The following is a 21,037-nucleotide window of genomic DNA, read 5'->3' as shown; positions in this document are numbered from 1 at the left end:
CCCAGCCCCTCTGAGCCCCCAGGGCTGGCAGCAGGGGCTGGGCTGGCACGGGGACCAACCTGTCTGAGCCCCAGGGCTGGCAGCAGGAGCTGGAATGGCACAGGGACCAACCTGTCTGAGCCACCAGCCCCTCTGAGCCCCCAGGGCTGGCAGAAAGAGCTGGGCTGGCACAGGGACCAACCTGTCTGAGCCCCCAGGGCTGGCAGAAAGAGCTGGGATGGCACAGGAACCAGCCCCTCTGAGCCCCCAGCCCCTCTGAGCCCCCAGCCCCTCTGAGCCCCCAGGGCTGGCAGCAGGGGCTGGGCTGGCAGGGGGACCAGCCCCTCTGAACCCCCAGGGCTGGCAGAAAGAGCTGGGATGGCAGGGGGACCAGCCCCTCTGAGCCCCAGCCCCTCTGAGCCCTGAGCCCCTCTGAGCCCCCAGCCCCTCTGAGCCCCCAGCCCCTCCCCACAGTTGTTTGGGGAGGCTCAGGGCTGTGGCAGCCTCCCAGCAGTGGGTGAGTGTGGCTTTTATTTTTTTTTTTTGGTCCCTGCTGGTATTTACCAGGACCAGAGAGTGCTAGTATCATTTAGTCTCTCAGAAAGATCACATTTAGCCAGCAGAGAAAGACCTGAGGCCTTACTTGATGAGTTCCACAAGAATTTTTATTTCATGGGAAGGGAGTCAGGCAGGATTCTCTCAGAATCATATTTATAGGTTCAGGGGGGATTGAAACTACAGCCAATAAAAGTTTATACAAAGAACAGCATCCAATCTAAGTGAGAAGTTCTAAAGGTGAACTGACCAATTACACAGACTGATTTCTAACCAATTATCTTCCAAAGTGTTAGAGAGTGACCAAATTCTTAAGGAATTTGGCTCAACCTTGGTATCTAGGATATTATAGCAAGTTCCAGGGACCAGGGGAAGATGGCTTTGGAGGAATTGTATCACCCACACTTGATGAGTTCACAAGAATCTTTATTTCATGCCAAGGGTGGTCAAGCAGGGATCTCCCAGAACAAAGGGCAGACAGTCACATTTATAGGTTCAGGGGGGATTCAAACTACAGCCAATAAAAGTTTATCCAAAGAACAGCATCCAATCTAAGTGAGAAGTTCTAAAGGTGAACTGACCAATTACACAAACTAATTTCTAACCAATTATCTTAGGAGAGTGACCAAATTCTTAAGGAATTTGGCTCAACCTTGGTACCTAGGATATTCTAGCAAGTTCCAGGGGAAGATGGCTTTGGAGGAATTGTGTCACCCACAGGTGGGCACACTGGGGGTGCCCTGGGCTGGCTCAGGACAGCCCCCAGCCCTGTCTCTCCCTGCAGACGTGGATGAGTGCGCAGACAACGTGAACCTGTGTGAGAACGGGCAGTGCCTGAACGCCCCCGGCGGGTACCGCTGCGAGTGCGAGATGGGCTTCAACCCCACCGAGGACAGCAGGGCCTGCCAGGGTGAGTGCCCCGGGCTCTGAGCCCTGCTGGCCCCCTCTGTGCTCTGCTCTCACCTCCTGCTGCACACCCAGCAGCTGCTGCTGCATCCTGAGGTGCCACCTCTGCCCCTGGTGCCAGCCTGAAGAGAGCCTGGGCTGAGCTGGATTCCTGCAAAAAAACCCAAAAAACAGAAATCCAGGAGAGCAGGGCTGAGGGGAGAGGGTGGAGGGGTCCAGGTCCTCCAGGAGATTGTCTCAAATGGCACCAGGAGCGTCCTGGGGTGGGCTGGGCAGGAGGTGGGGGCAGGAGCAGCCTGTTGTGTCCCCTCAGCCTGTCCTGTCCCTCATCCTGTCACATCCTGTCGTGTCCCACAGCCTGTCACAGCCTGTCACCCTGTCACAACCTGTCCTGTCCCCCAGCCTGTCCCCAGCTGTCCCTGTTTTGCAGACATTGATGAGTGCACCTTCCAGAACATCTGTGTGTTCGGCACCTGCCAGAACCTGCCCGGGATGTTCCGCTGTGCCTGCGATGATGGATACGAGCTGGACAGGAGTGGGGGCAACTGCACAGGTCAGGGCTGCTGGCCCCTGCTCTGGGATCTGCTCTGGGGTCTGCCCTGGGGTCTACTCTGGAGTCTGCCCTGGGATCTGCCCCGGGGTTTGCTCTGGGGTCTGCCCTGGGGTCTGCCCTGGGATCTACTCTGGGGTCTGCTCTGGGGTCTGCCCTGGGGTCTGTCCTGGGGTCTGTCCTGGGGTCTGCTCTGGGGTCTGTCCTGGGGTCTGTCCTGGGGTCTGTCCTGGGGTCTGTCCTGGGGTTTGTTTTGGGGTCTGTTTTGGGGTCTGTCCTGGGGTCTGTCCTGGGGTCTGTCCTGGGGTTTGTTTTGGGGTCTGTTTTGGGGTCTGCTCTGGGGTCTGCACTGGGGTCTGCCCTGGGGTCTGCCCTGGGATCTACCCTGGGGTCTGCTCTGGGGTCTGCTCTGGGATCTGCCCTGGGATCTGCCCTGGGATCTGCCCTGGGGTCTGCTCTGGGGTCTGCTCTGGGGTCTGCTCTGGGGTCTGCTCTGGGGTCTGCCCTGGGGTCTGCTCTGGGGTCTGCTCTGGGATCTGCCCTGGGATCTGCCCTGGGGTCTGCCCTGGGGTCTGCCCTGGGGTCTGCTCTGGGGTCTGCCCTGGGGTCTGCCCTGGGGTCTGCTGGCCCCATCCATGGCAGCCTAACCCAGCCCATGGTCCCTGGGATGCTGCAGGGACAGCGAGGTGTGGCTCTGCCCCTTCCTCTGCCCAGAGCTCAGGCTGGGCTGGGCTTTCCTGGCAGCACCACCCTTGATCTCCAGTGTCCATCTGTCCGTCCTTTCAGACATCAACGAGTGTGCAGACCCCGTGAACTGCATCAACGGGCTCTGTGTCAACACCCCCGGCAGCTACCTGTGCAACTGCCCCCAGGACTTCGAGCTGAACCCCACTGGGGTGGGCTGTGTGGGTGAGTGGCACCCCCACCCTCACCCTGGGCTTTTTCTGGCTGCTTGGAACTGGAACTGGACACCTGGAGGGTGGCTGTCCCTGCCTGGCTGTCCCTGCCTGGCTGTCCCTGCCTGGCTGTCCTTACCTGGCTGTCCTTTTCTGGCTGTCCCTACCTGGCTGGGCTGTCCCTACCTGGCTGTCCCTGCCTGGCTGGGCTGTCCCCCATGGGTTTAACCCTGCAGCAGCAGCAGCAGAACCCACGTCCTGTTGTCACCTCATGCCGCTGTCACCGCTGTGGGTGCCCCTCTTGTCGCAGCAAAGCTGCTCCAGGGCAGCTCTGGAGCTGTTTTATTCCCTGGGAGTGCCCAAGGAGCAGCCTGGGGCTGTGGGAGGTGTCCCTGCTCATGGCCAGGATGATCCTTCAGCTCCCTTCAGCCCAAACCCTTTGGGATTCCATGATCCCACACACTCCCAGCACAGCTCCCAGCTTTTCCCAATCCCTGGAAGATTTCCCATCCCATGTCAGGGTGTGGAACGGGGTCACTTTTAACCCCCCACTTCCATCCCAAACCCAAACCACCCCACAACTCCCGGATTCCTGCACCCACGGGATTTCCAGGAGGTTTTTCCAGCAGCCCTGTGTGTGTGTGTGCAGATACCCGGGTCGGGAATTGCTTCCTGGACACGCAGGACCGAGGGGACGGGGGCATCTCCTGCGGCGCTGAGATCGGCGTGGGGGTGACCCGAGCGTCCTGCTGCTGCTCCCTGGGCAGAGCCTGGGGCAACCCCTGCGAGCTCTGCCCCCCAGCAAACACCAGTGAGTGGGGACACTGGGATGGGAAGCAGGGAATGGGGCAGGGATGATGCCCCATGGATGCTGGACCCAGATTGGAGGGGCTGAGTTCAGGATTTGCTGCTCCATCCAGGGGTGGAATGGGGTGGAGAGGCCAGGCTGTTGTTTGGGAGGGGATCCAGGTTGGGATCCTTCATTCCCAGTGCAGGGAAAGGGAGGGAATGTGGAATAATCCCCTTGGAGAGAAGGCAGGTGGTGGGGATGGAGCTGAGCCCTGGCCACGTCCTCGTGGGCTGGTCCTGCTGGGATTTTCCTCATGGGTTGTTATTGGGATTTCCCTCATGGGTTGTTATTGGGATTTTCCTCATGGGTTGTTGTTGGGATTTTCCTCATGGGTTTTTCCTGCTGGGATTCTCCTCATGGGTTGTTATTGGGATTTTCCTCATGGATTTTTCCTGTTGGGATTTTCCTCATGGGTTGTTATTGGGATTTTCCTCATGGGTTTTTCCTGCTGGGATTCTCCTCATGGGTTATTATTGGGATTTTCTTCATGGGTTGTTCCTGCTGGGATTTTCCTCATGGGTTGTTATTGGGATTTTTCTCATGGATTGCTCCTGCTGGGATTCTCCTCATGGGTTGTTATTGGGATTTTTCTCATGGGTTGTTCCTGCTGGGATTTTCCTCATGGGTTATTATTGGGATTCTCCTCATGGGTTTTTCCTGCTGGGATTCCCCTCATGGGTTTTTCCTGCTGGGATTGTCCTTATGGTCTGGTTGGGATTCTCCTCATGGATTGTTATTGTTGGGATTTTCCTCATGGGTTGTTATTGTTGGGATTTTCCTCATGGATTTTTCCTGCTGGGATTCCCCTCGTGTCCTGGTCCCGTTGGGATTTTCCTCCTGTCCTGGTCCTGTTGGGATTTTCCTCCTGTCCCCATCCTGCTGGGGTTCCCCTGGCTGTCCCCACCCCTCCTGGAGCCCCTCAGCCCCTCCTGCCTCTCCCCACAGCCGAGTACAAGACCCTGTGCCCCGGGGGAGAAGGGTTCCGGCCCAACCCCATCACCGTCATCCTGGAGGGTGAGTCCTGCCCGTCCCCTGTCCCCTTCCCGAGGGAGGGCTGCTGGGGACACTGGGGACACTGTGGGGACACTGGGGGGACACTGTGGGGACACTGTGGGGACACTGTGCCATGGCACTGGGCTGCTGGGGACACTGTGGGGACACTGTGGGGACACTGTGCCATGGCACTGGGCTGCTGGGGACACTGTGGGGACACTGGGGACACTGTGGGGACACTGTGGGGACACTGCCATGGCACTGGGGACACTGTGGGGACATTGTGGGGACACTGTGCCATGGCACTGGGCTGCTGGGTGCCCGCTGACCACCCCTGATGGACACAGCGTGGCCGTGCTCCGGCCATGACCCAGAGCTGAGCTCTCTGGAGCTGTGGGGTGGCACAGGCAGTGACAATGTCCCTCTGCTGTCCCTGCTCAGACATCGATGAGTGCCAGGAGCTGCCAGGGCTGTGCCAGGGCGGGAACTGCGTCAACACCTTCGGCAGCTTCCAGTGCGAGTGTCCCCTGGGCTACTACCTCAACGAGGACACGCGCATCTGTGAAGGTGCCAGGGGCTGGGACAGGGGGTGGCAGCTGCTCCAGGGGCTGGGGACAGGGAGTGGCATCTGCTCTAAGGGCTGGGACAGGGTGGCACCTGCTCCAGGGGCTGGGACAGGGAGTGGCACCTGCTCCAGGGGCTGGGACAGGGGGTGGGACCTGCTCCAGAGACTGGGGACACATGGTGGCATCTGCTCCAGGGCCTGGGACAGGGTGGCATCTGCTCCAGGGGCTGGGACAGGGGGTGGCACCTGCTCCAGGGGCTGGGGACAGGGGTTGGCACCTGCTCCAGGGGCTGGGACAGGGGGTGGCACCCTGTGTGTGTGCCAAGATGTGTGCCAGAGCTGTGTGTGCATCCCTGCTGCCCCAGGAGTGGTTGGGAGCATCCCCTCCCCTTTCCTCTCCAGATTTCCTCAGCACAAACGTGTCCCCATGCCAGCCCAGCCTGGTCCCTGTGCCCATCCCCTCTGCCATCCCCTGTGCCATCCCCTGTACCCATCCCTTGTGCCATCCCTTGTGCCCATCCCCTGTGCCATCCCCTGTGCCATCCCCTGTGCCATCCTCTGTGCCATCCCCTGTGCCCATCCCCTGTGCCATCCCCTGTGCCATCCCCTGTGCCATCCTCTGTGCCATCCCCTGTGCCATCCCCACCCGTGCCCGGTGCTCTGACCCCTTTCTCCCGCAGACATCGACGAGTGCTCTGCCCACATCGGCATCTGTGGCCCTGGCACCTGCTACAACACCCTGGGCAACTACACCTGCGTGTGCCCGCCCGAGTACATGCAGGTCAACGGGGGCAACAACTGCATGGGTACGGCTCCAGTGCATGGGGAATGGTCCAGTGCATGGGGAGGGCTCCAGTGCATGGGGAGGGCTGCAGTGCACGGGGAAGGCTCCAGAGCATGGGGAATGGTCCAGTGCATGGGGAGGGCTCCAGTGCATGGGGAGGGCTGCAGTGCATGGGGAGGGCTGCAGTGCATGGGGAGGGCTCCAGTGCATGGGGAATGGTCCAGTGCATGGAGAGGGCTCCAGTGCATGGGTACGGCTCCAGTGCATGGGTATGGTTGCAGTGCATGGGTATGGCTCCAGTGCATGGGGAAGGCTCCAGTGCATGGGGAGGGCTGCAGTGCATGGGGAATGGTCCAGTGCATGGGGAGGGCTGCAGCAGTGCGTGGGGAGGGCTGCAGTGCATGGAGAATGGTCCAGATCGTGGGGAGGGCTCCAGTGCATGGGGAATGGTTCAGACCATGGGGAGGGTTGCAGTGCATGGGGAGGGCTCCAGTGCATGGGTACGGCTCCAGTGCACGGGGAAGGCTCCAGTGCATGGGGAGGGCTCCAGTGCATGGGGAATGGTGCAGACCATGGGGAGGGCTGCAGTGCATGGGTACGGCTGCAGTGCATGGGTACGACTGCAGTGCATGGGGAAGGCTCCAGTGCATGGGGAGGGCTCCAGTGCATGGAGAATGGTGCAGACCATGGGGAGGGCTGCAGTGCATGGGGAATGGTCCAGTGCATGGGTATGGCTCCAGTGCATGGGGAGGGCTCCAGTGCATGGGGAATGGTGCAGACCATGGGGAGGGGTCTGGCACTGCCAGCCCAGAGGGGCTGTGCCAAGGGGATGGAGCAGAAGTGCTGGGATCCAAAGCTGGGTGTGGCACTCAGCGCTCTGCTCTGGGTGACAGATCGGGCATGGCCTGGGTTCAGTCTTGGAGATCTGTCCTCCCGTCCTGGGGCTGGCAGTGCCATTCCCAGGGCTGTCCCTTCCCATCCTGGGGCTGGCAGTGCCATTCCCAGGGCTGGCAGTGCCATTCCCGGGGCTGTCCCGAGCCTGGCACTGTTTTGGCAGACATGAGGAAGAGCGTTTGTTACCGCAACTACAACGACACGTGCGAGAACGAGCTGTCCTTCAACATGACCAAGAAGATGTGCTGCTGCTCCTACAACATTGGCAAGGCCTGGAACAAACCCTGCGAGCCCTGTCCCACCCCTGCCAGCCGTGAGTGTCCTCACAGTGTCCCTGTGCCACCCCTGCCAGCCCTGAGTGTCCTCACATTGTCCCTGTCCCACCCCTGCCAGCCGTGAGTGTCCTCACAGTGTCCCTGTCCCACCCCTGCCAGCCCTGAGTGTCCTCACATTGTCCCTGTCCCACCCCTGCCAGCCCTGAGTGTCCTCACAGGGTCCCTGTCCCACCCCTGCCAGCCCTGAGTGTCCTCACAGGGTCCCTGTGCCACCCCTGCCAGCCCTGAGTGTCCTCACATTGTCCCTGTCCCACCCCTGCCAGCCCTGAGTGTCCTCACAGTGTCCCTGTGCCACCCCTGCCAGCCCTGAGTGTCCTCACATTGTCCCTGTCCCACCCCTGCCAGCCCTGAGTGTCCTCACAGGGTCCCTGTGCCGCCCCTGCCAGCCCTGAGTGTCCTCACAGTGTCCCTGTCCCACCCCTGCCAGCCCTAAGTCCTTCCCACATGATCCCTGTCCCCAAATTTTCCCATTTTCCCACGGAATTTGGGGCGTGGGCCCCAACAGAATAAACGGGGAGCAAGGAGAGCGCTCTGGAGGTGGCTCCCAGCGCTGGGGGAGCCCCTGCTGCTGTCACCCCCCAGTTCCAGCTCGTTGTCCCTCCCTGGGCACAGCCCTGACCCCGCTGTTCCCTTTCCAGCCGAGTACCAGATCCTGTGTGGGAACCAAGCCCCCGGATTTATCATCGACATCCACACAGGGAAACCCATTGGTGAGTAAATCCTGCACCCCTCAGGGATGATCCTGAGCCTCTGCTGCCGTCCCAGGGCAGCTCCTTCACTTTGGGAATTAAAGGTTGGGGCGAGGAGAGGAGGTTTGGCAGGGACAAGAGGTGGGAGATGAGTGGATCTTCTCTTCCTGGAAAGGAAGGGCAGCAGAGGGAATTGGTGCTGGCACCCCTGAGCCATCCCAAAATCCCAGAGCTGAGCAGGGACACGCTGGGAGCAGGCAGGGGGAATGTCCTGGCTCCTTCCCAAAATGTGTGGGCTCCTCAAACTCGCGTGGCTCTGCTGCATTCCCAAAATTCTGTGGAGCTGTGGCCTGCAGGGTTCACTCTCAACGCCCAAGGGTTGCTTTCCTGGCGACCCCGTCCCACTGATCCCCTGTGGGAAATGGGAATGGGAATGGGAATGGGAATGGGAAGGGAAATGGGAATGGGAGTGGGAATGGGAATGGGAAGGGAAATGGGAATGGGAATGGGAGTGGGAATGGGAGTGGGAATGGGCAGCATCTCCCACAGCTCCCAGCACCTTCCAGGACCTCCCAGCACTTTCCAGCATCTCCCAGCATCTCCCAGCATCTCCCAGCATCTCCCAGCACCTTCCAGCAACTCCCCAGCTTTCCTGGGGTGCTGTTTTGGGATGCTGATGTTGCTGGGTTGGGATGCTGATGTTGTTCAGCATTCCTGGGATGCTGGTTTGGGATGCTGATGTTGTTCAACATTCCTGGGATGCTGGGTTGGGATGCTGGTGTTGCTGCTTTGGGATGCTGATGTTGTTCAGCATTCCCGGGATGCTGGTTTGGATGCTGGTGTTGTTCAGCATTCCTGGGATGCTGGGTTGGGATGCTGGTGTTGTTCAGCATTCCTGGGATGCTGGGTTGGGATGCTGATGTTGCTGGTTTGGGATGCTGATGCTGTTCAGCATTCCCGGGATGCTGGTTTGGGGCGCTGATGTTGTTCAGCATTCCCGGGATCCTGGTTTGGGATGCTGGTGTTGTTCAGCATTCCTGGGATGGTGTTTTGGGATGCTGGTGTTGTTCAGCATTCCCGGGATCCTGGTTTGGGATGCTGGTGTTGTTCAGCATTCCTGGGATGCTGTTTTGGGACGCTGGTGTTGTTCAGCATTCCTGGGATGGTGTTTGGGGATGCTGGTGTTGATCAGCATTCCCGGGGTGCTGGTTTGGATGCTGGTGTTGCTGTTTTGGGATGCTGGCGTTGTGGAGCATTCCCGGGGTGCCGGGGCGGTCGCTGATGTTGGGTTGGTGCAGATATCGATGAGTGCAGCGAGATCCCGGCGATCTGCACCAACGGCGTCTGCATCAACCAGATCGGGAGCTTCCGCTGCGAGTGCCCCATCGGCTTCAGCTACAACAACATCCTGCTCATCTGCGAAGGTACCGCCGCATCCCAGGGCACATCCCAGGGCACATCCCGGCAGGAATCCCGGCACATCCCAGGGCACAGCCCCGCGGGAATCCCGGCACATCCCAGCGGGAATCCCGGCACGGCCCGGTGGGAATCCCGGCACATCCCAGGGCACATCCCGGCGGGAATCCCGGCACATCCCAACGGGAATCCCGGCACATCCCCTCGGGAATCCCGGCACATCCCAACGGGAATCCCGGCACATCCCCGAGGGAATCCCGGCACATCCCAGGGCGAATCCCGGCACATCCCCTCGGGAATCCCGGCACATCCCCGAGGGAATCCCGGCACATCCCAGGGCGAATCCCGGCACATCCCAGTGGGAATCCCGGCACATCCCAGGGGGAATCCCGGCACATCCCAGTGGGAATCCCGGCACATCCCAGGGGGAATCCCGGCACAGCCCAATGGGAATCCCGGCTCCTCCTGCCCCGAGCACTGCCCCCGGGCTGCCAGCAGCTCCCCGGGGTTTGGAATGTCCTGCACAGCTGGAGTTGGGTTCTCTGATCCCTGATCCTTCCCAGGCCGGGCTGTTCCCGCTGGGAGCAGCGATCCCGGTGCTGCCTCAGCCATTCCCATGGGTAGAGCCCCCTCTGGATTGATCCCTGTGTCACCCCAGTGCCACCGCAGTGTCCCTGTGCCCTCTGTCCCCGCAGACATCGACGAGTGCAGCAGTGGGGAGACGCTGTGCCAGCGCCACGCCGAGTGCGTGAACATCCCGGGCAGCTTCCGCTGCGAGTGCGCCACGGGCTACAGGCTGTCCCCAGGGGGGGCCTGCGTGGGTGAGGACACCGGGGACACCTGGGGACAGCTGGGGACACCTGGGGACACCTGCGGGCACCTGGGGACACCTGGGGACACCTGGGACACCTGGGGGACATCTGGGACACCTGGGGACACCTGGGGACAGCTGGGAATACCTGGGGACACCTGGGACACCTGGGACACCTGGGAATACCTGGGGGACAGCTGGGGATACCTGGGGACACATGGAGACACCTGGGGACACCTGGGGGACAGCTGGGGATACCTGGGGATACCTGGGACACCTCTGGGAATACCTGGGGACACCTGGGGACATGTGGGGATACCTGGGGACACCTGGGACACCGGGGGACACGTGGAGACACCTGGGGGACACCTGGGGACACCTGGAGATACCTGGGGATACCTGGGATACACCTGGGGACACCTGAGGATATCTGGGGGTACCTGGGGATACCTGGGGACATCTGGGGAAACCTGGGAGACACCTGGGACACCTCTGGGACACACCTGGGACACCTGGGGGACACCTGGGACACCTGGGGATACCAGGGGGACACCTGGGGACATGTGGGGGACACCTTGTCATACCTCATCACACCTGGAGAACACTTGGAGATACCTGGGGGCACCTGGGGATACCTGGGGGCACCTGGGGACACCTGAGGATATCTGGGGGACACCTAGGGATACCTGGGGGACACCTGGGGACATGTGGGGGACACCTGGGGACACCTGGGCACACCTGGGGACACCTGGGGATACCTGGGGATACCCGGGGGACACCTGTCCCCACCTGTCCCTCACCTGGGCTCGGTTTCAGGTCGCAACGAGTGCCAGGAGATCCCCAACGTGTGCAGCCACGGCGACTGCGTGGACACCGAGGGCAGCTACGTCTGCATCTGCCACAACGGCTTCAAGGCCACCGGGGAGCAGACCATGTGCATGGGTCAGTGTCACCTCCCTGGGGTCAGTGTCACCTCCCCAGTCAGTGTCACCTTCCCAGTCAGTGTCACCTCCCCCGGGTCAGTGTCACCTCCTCTGGGTCAGTGTCACCTTCCTTGGGTCAGTGTCACTCACCCCAGTCAGTGTCACCTCCTCTGGGTCAGTGTCACCTCCCCCGGGTCAGTGTCACCTCCCCTGGGTCAGTGTCACCTCCCCAGTCAGTGTCACCTTCCCTGGGTCAGTGTCACCTCCCTGGGGTCAGTGTCACCTCCCTGGGGTCAGTGTCACCCCAGTCAGTGTCACCTTCCCTGGGGTCAGTGTCACCTCCCTGGGGTCAGTGTCACCTCCTCTGGGTCAGTGTCACCTCCCCGGGGTCAGTGTCACCTTCCCTGGGTCAGTGTCACCTTCCTTGGGTCAGTGTCACCTCCCCTGGGTCAGTGTCACCTCCCCAGTCAGTGTCACCTCCTCTGGGTCGGTGTCACTCACCCCAGTCAGTGTCACCTCCTCTGGGTCGGTGTCACCTTCCCTGGGTCAGTGTCACCTCCCTGGGGTCAGTGTCACCTCCCCAGTCAATGTCACCTTCCCCGGGTCAGTGTCACTCACCCCAGTCAGTGTCACCTTCCCCGGGTCAGTGTCACCTCGCCAGTCACTGTCACCTCCCCAGGGGTCAGTGTCCCCTCCCCTGGGGTCAGTGCCACCTTCCCAGTCAGTGTCACCTCCTCTGGGTCAGTGTCACCTTCCCTGGGGTCAATGTCACCTCCCCTGGGTCAGTGTCACCTCCCCAGTCAGTGTCACCTTCCCTGGGGTCAGTGTCACCTCCCAGTCAGTGTCACCTCCCTGGGGTCAGTGTCACCTTCCTTGGGTCAGTGTCACCTTCCTTGGGTCAGTGTCACTCACCCCAGTCAGTGTCACCTCCCTGGGGTCAGTGTCACCTCCTCTGGGTGGCTGTCACTCACCCCAGTCAGTGTCACCCCAAGGGAACACATGTCCCTGCCACTCCAGGGCAGTGCCAAGCCCAGCTGGGTGTCCTGCCGAGCTGTCCCTGTGCCACCCGGGCTGTCACCGTGCCCTTGTCCCCGCAGACATCGACGAGTGTGACCGGCAGCCGTGTGGGAACGGCACCTGCAAGAACACCGTGGGCTCCTACAACTGCCTCTGCTTCCCGGGCTTCGAGCTCACCCACAACAACGACTGCATGGGTCAGTGTCCCCTCCCCGGGGACACGGGGGTGGCCCTGCGTGCCGCAGGTGGCGCCTGACCCCGCTGTGTCCCCCAGACGTGGATGAGTGCTCGTCGCTGCTGGGGCAGGTGTGCAGGAACGGGCAGTGCATCAACAGCGTGGGCTCCTTCCAGTGCCTGTGCCAGGAGGGCTACGACCGCACGCCCGACGGCAAGAACTGCGTGGGTCAGTGGTGGCTGTGTGCGCTCCAGTGTCCTCTCAGTGTCCTTTCAGTGTCCACTCAGTGTCCTCTCAGTGTCCTTTCAGTGTCTGCTCCAGTGTCCTCTCAGTGTCCATTCTAATGTCCTCTCTGTATCCACTCAGTGTCCATTCCAGTGTCCGCTCCAGTGTCCGCTCAGTGTCTGCTTCAGCATCCGCTTCAGTGTCCATTCTGGTGTCCATTCAGTGTCCACTCAGTGTCCAGTCAGTGTTCGCTCCAGTGTCCTCTCAGTGTCATTCCACTGTCCACTCAGTGTCCATTCCAGTGTTCTCTCAGTGTCCACTCAGTGTCCATTCCACTGGCCACTCAGTGTTCAGTCCAGTGTCCACTCAATGTCTGCTCCAGCATCTGTTTCTGTGTCCATTCTGGTGTCCACTCAGTGCTCTATCAGTGTCCACTCAGTGTTCATTCCAATGTCCACTCAGTGTCCATTCAGTGTCCTTTCAGTGTCCACTCAATGTCCTCTCAGTGTCCTTTCAGTGTCCTCTCAAGTGTCCACTCAGTGTCCTCTCCAGTGTCCTCTCAGTGTCCTCTCAGTGTCCTCTCAGTGTCCATTCCAGTGTCTGCTCCAGTGTCCGCTCAGTGTCTGCTTCAGCATCCGCTTCAGTGTCCATTCTGGTGTCCATTCAGTGTCCAGTCAGTGTCCAGTCAGTGTTCACTCCAGTGTCCTCTCAGTGTCCATTCCACTGTCCACCCAGTGTCCATTCCAGTGTTCTCTCAGTGTCCACTCAGTGTCCATTCCACTGGCCACTCAGTGTTCAGTCCAGTGTCCACTCAATGTCTGCTCCAGCATCCGTTTCTGTGTCCATTCTGGTGTCCACTCAGTGCCCTATCAGTGTCCATTCATTGTTCACTCAGTGTTCAGTCCAGTGTCTGCTCCAGTGTCCTCTCAGTGTCCATTCCAGTGTCCTCTCAGTGTCCACTCAGTGTCCTCTCAGTGTCCTCTCAGTGTCCATTCAGTGTCCACTCAGTGTTCATTCCAGTGTCCACTCAGTGTCTGCTCCAGCATCCGCTTAGGTGTCCATTATGGTGTCCAGTCAGTGTCCTCTCAGTGTCCTCTCAGTGTCCAGTCAGTGTCCATTTCAGTGTCCACTCAGTGTCTGCTCGTTGTCCACTCCAGTGTCCTCTCAGTGTCCATTCCAGTGTCCTCTCAGTGTTCATTCCAGTGTCCACTCAGTGTCCGCTCCAGTGTCTGCTTCAGCATCCGCTTCAGTGTCCACTCAGTGTCTGCTCCTTGTCTGCTCCAGTGTGCACTCAGTGTCCATTCCAGTGTCCTCCAAGTGTCCATTCCAGTGTCCTCTCGGTGTCCACTCAGTGTCCGCTCTGGTGTCCTGCTGGACTGGCCCTCCCTGCCCCCCTGTCCCTCCAGGCCGTGCTGTCCCTTTGCTGGGGGCACTGGGACAGTTCCTGTCCATGCCGTAACCTCCTACCCCGGCTGCCCTGTGTCCATCCTGGAGAGGTGTCCCCTGCTCCCTGTCACCCCTGGGTGCCCTGTGCCCATCCTGGAGAGGTGTCCCCTGCTCCCTGTCACCCCTGGATGCCCTGTGCCCATCCTGGAGAGGTGTCCCCTGCTCCCTGTCACCCCTGGGTGCCCTGTGCCCATCCTGGAGAGGTGTCCCCTGCTCCCTGTCACCCCTGGATGCCCTGTGCCCATCCTGGAGAGGTGTCCCCTGCTCCCTGTCACCCCTGGGTGCCCTGTGCCCATCCTGGAGAGGTGTCCCCTGCTCCCTGTCACCCCTGGGTGCCCTGTGCCCATCCTGGAGAGGTGTCCCCTGCTCCCTGTCACCCCTGGGTGCCCTGTGCCCATCCTGGAGAGGTGTCCCCCGTTCCCTGTCACCCCTGGGTGCCCTGTGCCCATCCTGGAGAGCTGTCCCCCGTTCCCTGTCACCCCTGGGTGCCCTGTGCCCATCCTGGAGATGTGTCCCCTGCTCCCTTGTCACCCCTGGGTGCCCTGTGCCCATCCTGGAGAGGTGTCCCCTGCTCCCTGTCACCCCTGGGTGCCCCAGCAGCGCCCCGAGCCCAGCCCCGGCTCTTTCCCCTCTCCAGACATCAACGAGTGCGTGAGCCTGCCCGGGACCTGCTCCCCGGGCACCTGCCAGAACCTCGAGGGCTCCTTCCGCTGCATCTGCCCGCCTGGCTACGAGGTGCAGAACGACAACTGCATCGGTAAGGTGGCTCTGTGCCCCCCAGATTGTCATCCGAGGGGCAGGGACACCCCCCAGACCCCCCAATCCTGCTGGAACCGGGCGAGCCCCGCTCTGCTGGGGGTTCTGCCTGCGGGTGTCCAGCCCCCAAACCCCCCTCAGCTTTTGGGGTGACCTGTGGCTGTGTCCCCGCTGCTGCCAGACATCAACGAGTGCGAGGAGGAGCCCAACATTTGCCTGTTCGGGACGTGCACCAACACCCCCGGCAGCTTCCAGTGCGTGTGTCCGCCGGGCTTCGTGCTGTCCGACAACGGGCGCCGCTGCTTCGGTCAGTGCTGGCTCCTGGGCGGGGGGAGAGCGATTCCCGGGGGTCTCCCTGACCCTGGCACGTCCCCATCCTCCCCCAGACACTCGCCAGAGCTTCTGCTTCACTCGCTTCGACAACGGGAAGTGCTCCGTGCCCAAAGCCTTCAACACCACCAAGGCTCGGTGCTGCTGCAGCAAAATGCCCGGGGAGGGGTGGGGAGACCCCTGCGAGCTGTGCCCGCAGGAGGGCAACGGTACGGGGGGACAGGGGGGTGTCACAGGGGAGGGGACAGGGAGGGGGTGTCACAGGGCAGGGGGTGTCACGGGAGAGGGCGTGTCACAGGGCAGGGGGTGTCACAGGGCAGGGGGTGTCACAGGGCAGGGGGTGTCACAGGAGAGGGGACAGGGCAGGGGGTGTCACAGGGCTGTGTCACAGGGGAGGGGGTGTCACAGGGCAGGGGGTGTCACAGGGCAGGGGGTGTCCCCAGAGAGGGGACAGGGCAGGGGGTGTCACAGGAGAGGGGACAGGGGAGGGGGTGTCACAGGGCAGGGGGTGTCACGGGAGAGGGGGTGTCACAGGGCAGAAGGTGTCCCCGGAGAGGGGACAGGGCAGGGGGTGTCACAGGGCAGGGGACAGGAGAGGGGGTGTCACAGGGGAGGGGACAGGGGAGGGGGTGTCACAGGGGAGGGGGTGTCACAGGAGAGGGGACAGGGCAGGGGGTGTCCCCAAGAGAGGGGACAGGGCAGGGGGTGTCACAGGAGAGGGGACAGGGGAGGGGGTGTCACAGGGGAGGGGACAGGGGAGGGGGTGTCACAGGGCAGGGGGTGTCACAGGGCAGGGGGTGTCACAGGGCAGGGGGTGTCCCCAGAGAGGGGACAGGGCAGGGGGTGTCCCCAGGAGAGGGGAGGGGGTGTCCCCGGGGAGGGGACAGGGCAGGGGGTGTCCCCAAGAGAGGGGACAGGGCAGGGGGTGTCCCCAGAGAGACGGGGGTAAGGGATGAGTGAGGGTAAGGGAGAGGGGTGGGAGTGTCCCCATGGATGATGGGTGTGTCCCCATGGATGATGGGTGTGTCCCCAAGGATGATGGGTGTGTCCCCATGGGAACAGTGGCGGGTGTGTCCCCACGGGACTTCCAGAAGCCTCCAGATCCCGTTTGTGTCCCCTCAGCACATCCCATTCCCTGCTCTCTTGCAGTTGCTTTCCAGGAGCTGTGTCCGTACGGCCACGGGGCCATCCCAGGCCCGGGTGACACTCGGGAAGGTGAGGCTGCAGGGAGGGACCAGCACGGGTTTGGGCTGGGGGTTGTTGCTGGAACCCCCCAGACCTGGGCACCCCAAACCCCAAACTGCCCCCCAGGGTTCACCCCTCATCTCTGGAGGGGAACAGCTGAACCTGCTGGGATCACCGGAGCCTCCCCTGTCAGTCCTGAGGGCTCAGGGCTATTTGGGGCTGTTTAAAGCTTTGTTTTCCATTTCCAGACGTGAACGAGTGCTCGGAGAACCTGGGCGTGTGCATCAACGGCGCCTGCATCAACACCGACGGCTCCTTCCGCTGCGAGTGCCCCTTCGGCTACAACCTGGACTACACCGGGGTCAACTGCGTGGGTGAGGCTCTGGGAGGGGCTGGGGGTGCCCTGCTTCATCCTGCTCCCCTCTGCTGCCTCCTGCTCCATCCTGCTGCCTCCTGCTTCATCCTGCTCCCCTCTGCTGCCTCCTGCTCCCTCCTGCTCCCCTCTGCTCCATCCTGCTCCATCCTACTGCATCCTGCTCCCTCCTGCTCCCTCCTGCTCCCCTCTGCTCCCTCCTGCTCCCTCCTGCTCCCCTCTGCTCTGTCCTGCTCCCTCCTCCTCCCTCCTGCTCCCTCCTGCTCCATCCCCCTCCCTCCTGCTCCCTGCTGGTCCCCTCTGCTCCCCTCTGCTCCTTCCTACTCCCTCCTGCTCCCTCCTGCTCCCTCCTGCTCCCTCCTGCTCCCCTCTGCTCCCTCCTGCTCCCTCCTTCTCCATCCCCCTCCCTCCCTGCTCCCCTCTGCTCCCTCCTGCTCCCCTCTGCTCCCTCCTGCTCCCTCCTGCTCCCTCCTCCCTCCAGAGGTGCTGGATCAGTGTCTGTGTGCCGGGAGGGAATCGCTGCTCCCTCGCCCCTTCCCTTCCGTCCCGGTTCTGCTGGGACAGTTTGAGTGCTCTGCCCAGCCCTTCCTCCTCCTCCTCCTCCTGCTCCTCCTCCCGCTCCCGTCACCGCTGCTGTCCCCAGACACGGACGAGTGCTCCATCGGCAATCCCTGCGGCAATGGCACCTGCACCAACGTGGTGGGAGGATTCGAGTGCGCCTGCGACGAGGGCTTCGAGCCTGGGCCCATGATGACCTGTGAAGGTACCGGCCAGGGGACACCTGGGGGACAGTCCCTTCATTGTCACCGTGCTGGGGATCTGGGGGACAGTCCCTTCATTGTCACCATGCTGGGGATCCAAGGGACAATCCCTTCATTGTCACCATGCTGGGGATCTGGGGACACTCTGGTCCCTGCCTGGGGGACACCTGGGGGACAGTCCCTTCATTGTCACCATGCTGGGAATGTGGGGGACAATCCTTTCATTGTCACCGTGCTGGGAATCTGGGGGACAATCCTTTCATTGTCACCATGCTGGAGATCTGGGGGACACCCTGGTCCTTTCCTGGGGGACACCTGGGGGACAATTCCTTTATTAACACCATGCTGGGAATCTGGGGACATCCTGGTCCTTACCTGGGGACAATCCCTTCATTGTCACCCTGCTGGGAATCTGGGGACACCCTGGTCCCTGCCTGGGGGACACCTGGGGGACAATCCCTTCATTGTCACCATGCTGGGAATCTGGGGGACACCTTGATCCCTGCCTGGGGACAATTCCTTCATTGCCACCACACTGGGAATCTGAGGGACCCGCTGGTCCTTTCCTGGGGGACATTCCCTTCATTGTCACCGTGCTGGGAATTCGAGGGACACCCTGGTCCCTTCCTGGGGGACAATCCCTTCATTGTCACCACACTGGGAATCTGGGGACACCCTGATCCTTACCTGGGGACAATCCCTTCATTGTCACCACGCTGGGGATCTGGGGGACAATCCCTTCATTGTCACCATGCTGGGGATCCAAGGGACAATCCCTTCATTGTCACCATGCTGGGGATCCAAGGGACGCCCTGGTCTCTGCGTGGGGACAATCCCTTCATTGTCACCCTGCTGGGAATCCAAGGGACACCCTGGTCCCTTCCTGGGGGACAATCCCTTCATTGTCACCGTACTGGGGATCCAAGGGACAATCCCTTCATTGTCACCATGCTGGAGATCTGGGGGACATTCCCTTCATTGTCACCGTGCTGGGAATCCAAGGGACACCCTGCTCCTTTCCTGGGGGACAATCCCTTCATTGTCACCATGCTGGGAATCTGGGGACACCCTGGTCCCTGCCTGGGGACAATCCCTTCATTGTCACCCTGCTGGGAATCCAAGGGACACCCTGGTCCCTGCCTGGGGGACAAAGCCCTGCTGGGGTGGATGCCCAGGGAGGGTGGATGTCCCCTGGGGAGGGTGGGTGTCCCCTGGGGAGGGCAGCCAGGTGAGTCGTGTCCCCTGGGGAGGGCAGCCAGGTGAGTGGTGTCCCCTGGGGAGGGCAGCCAGGTGAGTGGTGTCCCCTGCTCCCTGCAGACATCAACGAGTGCTCCCTGAACCCGCTGCTCTGCGCCTTCCGCTGCATCAACACCTTCGGCTCCTACGAGTGCACCTGCCCCTCTGGCTACGCCCTGCGGGAGGACAGGAGGATGTGCAGAGGTAAAACCCGCGGTGCAGCCAGCAGGGCACGGCCCAAACTGTCCCCAACCCCTGCACCTGGCCAGGTGGGAGTTCTGTGCTGCCTTTCCTTGGTGTCCTATTGGAATTCTTCCCTGGTGGGGTGGGACCTGCCCTGAGCAGCTGGGGCTGTCCCTGGATCTCTGGGATTATCCCAGGCCAGGCTGGAAGGGGCTTGGAGCAGCCTGGGACAGTGGGAGGTGTCCCTGCCGTGGCAGGGCTGGCGCTGGATGAGTTTCAAATTTCTGTGATGTTTTTTAACCTGGCCCGAGGCTCAGGGATGGATGGGGCAGCGCAGGGGTGGCAGAGCTGGGGCTGGCAGGGCTGGCAGGGCTGGCAGGGCTCTGATGGGTGTCCTTGCAGATCTGGATGAATGTGCAGAGGGGCTGCACGACTGTGAGTCCCGGGGGATGCTCTGCAAGAACCTCATCGGCACCTTCATGTGCATCTGCCCTCCCGGCATGCAGCGGCGGCCCGACGGCGAGGGGTGCACAGGTACAGGGCAGGCTGGGATGGTGAGGGGTGCACAGGTACAGGGCTGATTGGGATGGTGAGGGGTGCACAGGTAACCAGGGCTGATTGGGATGGTGAGGGGTGCACAGGTAACCTGACAGCTGGGATGGTGAGGGGTGCACAGGTACAGGGCAGCTGGGGATGGTGAGGGCTGCACAGGTAACCTGGCAGCTGGGACACACCTGGGGGTGGACAGGGCACACCTGGGCATGGTGAGGGCTGCACAGGTACAGGGCAGCTGGGACACACCTGGGGGTGGTGAGGGATGCACAGGTACAGGGCTGATTGGGATGGTGAGGGGTGCACAGGTAACCTGACAGCTGGGATGGTGAGGGGTGCACAGGTAACCAGGGCTGATTGGGATGGTGAGGGGTGCACAGGTACAGGGCTGATTGGGATGGTGAGGGGTGCACAGGTAACCAGGGCTGATTGGGATGGTGAGGGGTGCACAGGTACAGGGCAGGCTGGGATGGTGAGGGGTGCACAGGTACAGGGCAGGTGGGATGGTGAGGGGTGCACAGGTAACCAGGGCTGATTGGGATGGTGAGGGGTGCACAGGTACAGGGCAGGTTGGGACACACCTGGGGATGGACAGGGCACACCTGGGCAGGGTGAGGGGTGCACAGGTACAGGACAGCTGGGGATGGACAGGGCTGCACAGGTAACCAGGGCAGCTGGGACACACCTGGGGATGGTGGATGTTCTCCCTGGGGCTGGTGGATGTTCTCCCCGGGGCTGGTGGATGTTTGTTTTCCCCAGGGCTGGTGGATGTTCTCCCCAGTTCTGGTGGATGTTTTCCCCAGGGCAGGTGGATGTTCTCCCCAGGGCTGGTGGATATTTTTCCCTTGGGCTGGTGGATGTTTTCCCCTGAACTGGTGGATGTTTGTTTTCCCCAGGGCTGGTGGATGTTTGTTTTCCCCAGGGCTGGTGGATGTTTTCTCTTGAACTGGTGGATGTTTTCCCCAGGACTGGTGGATGTTCTCCCCAGTTCTGGTGGATGTTTTCCCCAGTTCTGGTGGATGTTCTCCCCAGGACTGGTGGATATTTTCCCCTGAACTGGTGGATGTTTGTTTTCCCCTGAGCTGGTGGAGGTTCCTCCCATCTGCCCAAATACACAAAAAGGGACCCTCGGGGGCTCCTTGAGGAGCGAGTGGGGATTTGGGGCATTTGGGGAGGTGCATGCCTGGCCTCAGCAGGGCTGTGTGTGGCTCCTCCCTGGCAGATGAGAACGAGTGCAGGACCAAGCCCGGGATCTGCCCCAACGGGCGCTGCGTGAACACGGCCGGGAGTTATCGCTGCGACTGCAACGAGGGCTTCGAGGCGTCGGCCTCGGGCACGGAGTGCATCGGTAACGCCAGCCTGGGGAGGGCAGGGGGCTGTAATGCCAGCCTGGGGAGGGCAGGGGGCTCAGAGAGGGGGGCAGGACTGGGGAGTGGCTGTAACGCCAGCCTGGGGAGGGCAGGGGGCTGTAATGCCAGCCTGGGGAGGGCAGGGGGCTGTAACGCCAGCCTGGGGAGGGCAGGGGGCTGTAATGCCAGCCTGGGGAGGGCAGGGGGCTGTAATGCCAGCCTGGGGAGGGCAGGGGGCTCAGAGAGGAGGGCAGGACAGGGGAATGGCTGTAACGCTGCTCTGGGGAGGGCAGGGGGCTGTAA

General features: G+C 61.7%; 1 protein-coding gene across 1 annotated transcript in view; it reads left to right on the top strand.

Moving 5' to 3' along the window:
• FBN3 (fibrillin 3) overlaps window positions 1–21,037 on the top strand; it is a 59,731-nt gene that overhangs the window by 25,280 nt on the left and 13,414 nt on the right. The window contains exons 21-43 of the mRNA XM_033082404.1: window positions 1,319–1,444; window positions 1,871–1,993; window positions 2,777–2,899; window positions 3,536–3,697; window positions 4,682–4,750; window positions 5,171–5,296; window positions 5,975–6,100; window positions 7,136–7,285; window positions 7,946–8,017; window positions 9,295–9,420; window positions 10,108–10,233; window positions 11,040–11,165; window positions 12,244–12,360; window positions 12,438–12,566; window positions 14,647–14,766; window positions 14,947–15,072; window positions 15,152–15,304; window positions 16,245–16,310; window positions 16,529–16,654; window positions 17,297–17,416; window positions 18,732–18,854; window positions 19,236–19,367; window positions 20,608–20,733. Coding sequence (XP_032938295.1) covers window positions 1,319–1,444; window positions 1,871–1,993; window positions 2,777–2,899; window positions 3,536–3,697; window positions 4,682–4,750; window positions 5,171–5,296; window positions 5,975–6,100; window positions 7,136–7,285; window positions 7,946–8,017; window positions 9,295–9,420; window positions 10,108–10,233; window positions 11,040–11,165; window positions 12,244–12,360; window positions 12,438–12,566; window positions 14,647–14,766; window positions 14,947–15,072; window positions 15,152–15,304; window positions 16,245–16,310; window positions 16,529–16,654; window positions 17,297–17,416; window positions 18,732–18,854; window positions 19,236–19,367; window positions 20,608–20,733 — 2,793 coding nt within the window. The remainder of the gene's footprint in view (window positions 1–1,318; window positions 1,445–1,870; window positions 1,994–2,776; window positions 2,900–3,535; window positions 3,698–4,681; window positions 4,751–5,170; window positions 5,297–5,974; window positions 6,101–7,135; window positions 7,286–7,945; window positions 8,018–9,294; window positions 9,421–10,107; window positions 10,234–11,039; window positions 11,166–12,243; window positions 12,361–12,437; window positions 12,567–14,646; window positions 14,767–14,946; window positions 15,073–15,151; window positions 15,305–16,244; window positions 16,311–16,528; window positions 16,655–17,296; window positions 17,417–18,731; window positions 18,855–19,235; window positions 19,368–20,607; window positions 20,734–21,037) is intronic.

This window comes from Catharus ustulatus, chromosome 29, assembly GCF_009819885.2.
Source record: "Catharus ustulatus isolate bCatUst1 chromosome 29, bCatUst1.pri.v2, whole genome shotgun sequence".
Classification (NCBI taxonomy): domain Eukaryota; kingdom Metazoa; phylum Chordata; class Aves; order Passeriformes; family Turdidae; genus Catharus; species Catharus ustulatus.
The sequence above is the reverse complement of the archived record's forward strand: the minus strand, read 5'-3'. Positions and strand labels throughout refer to the sequence as shown.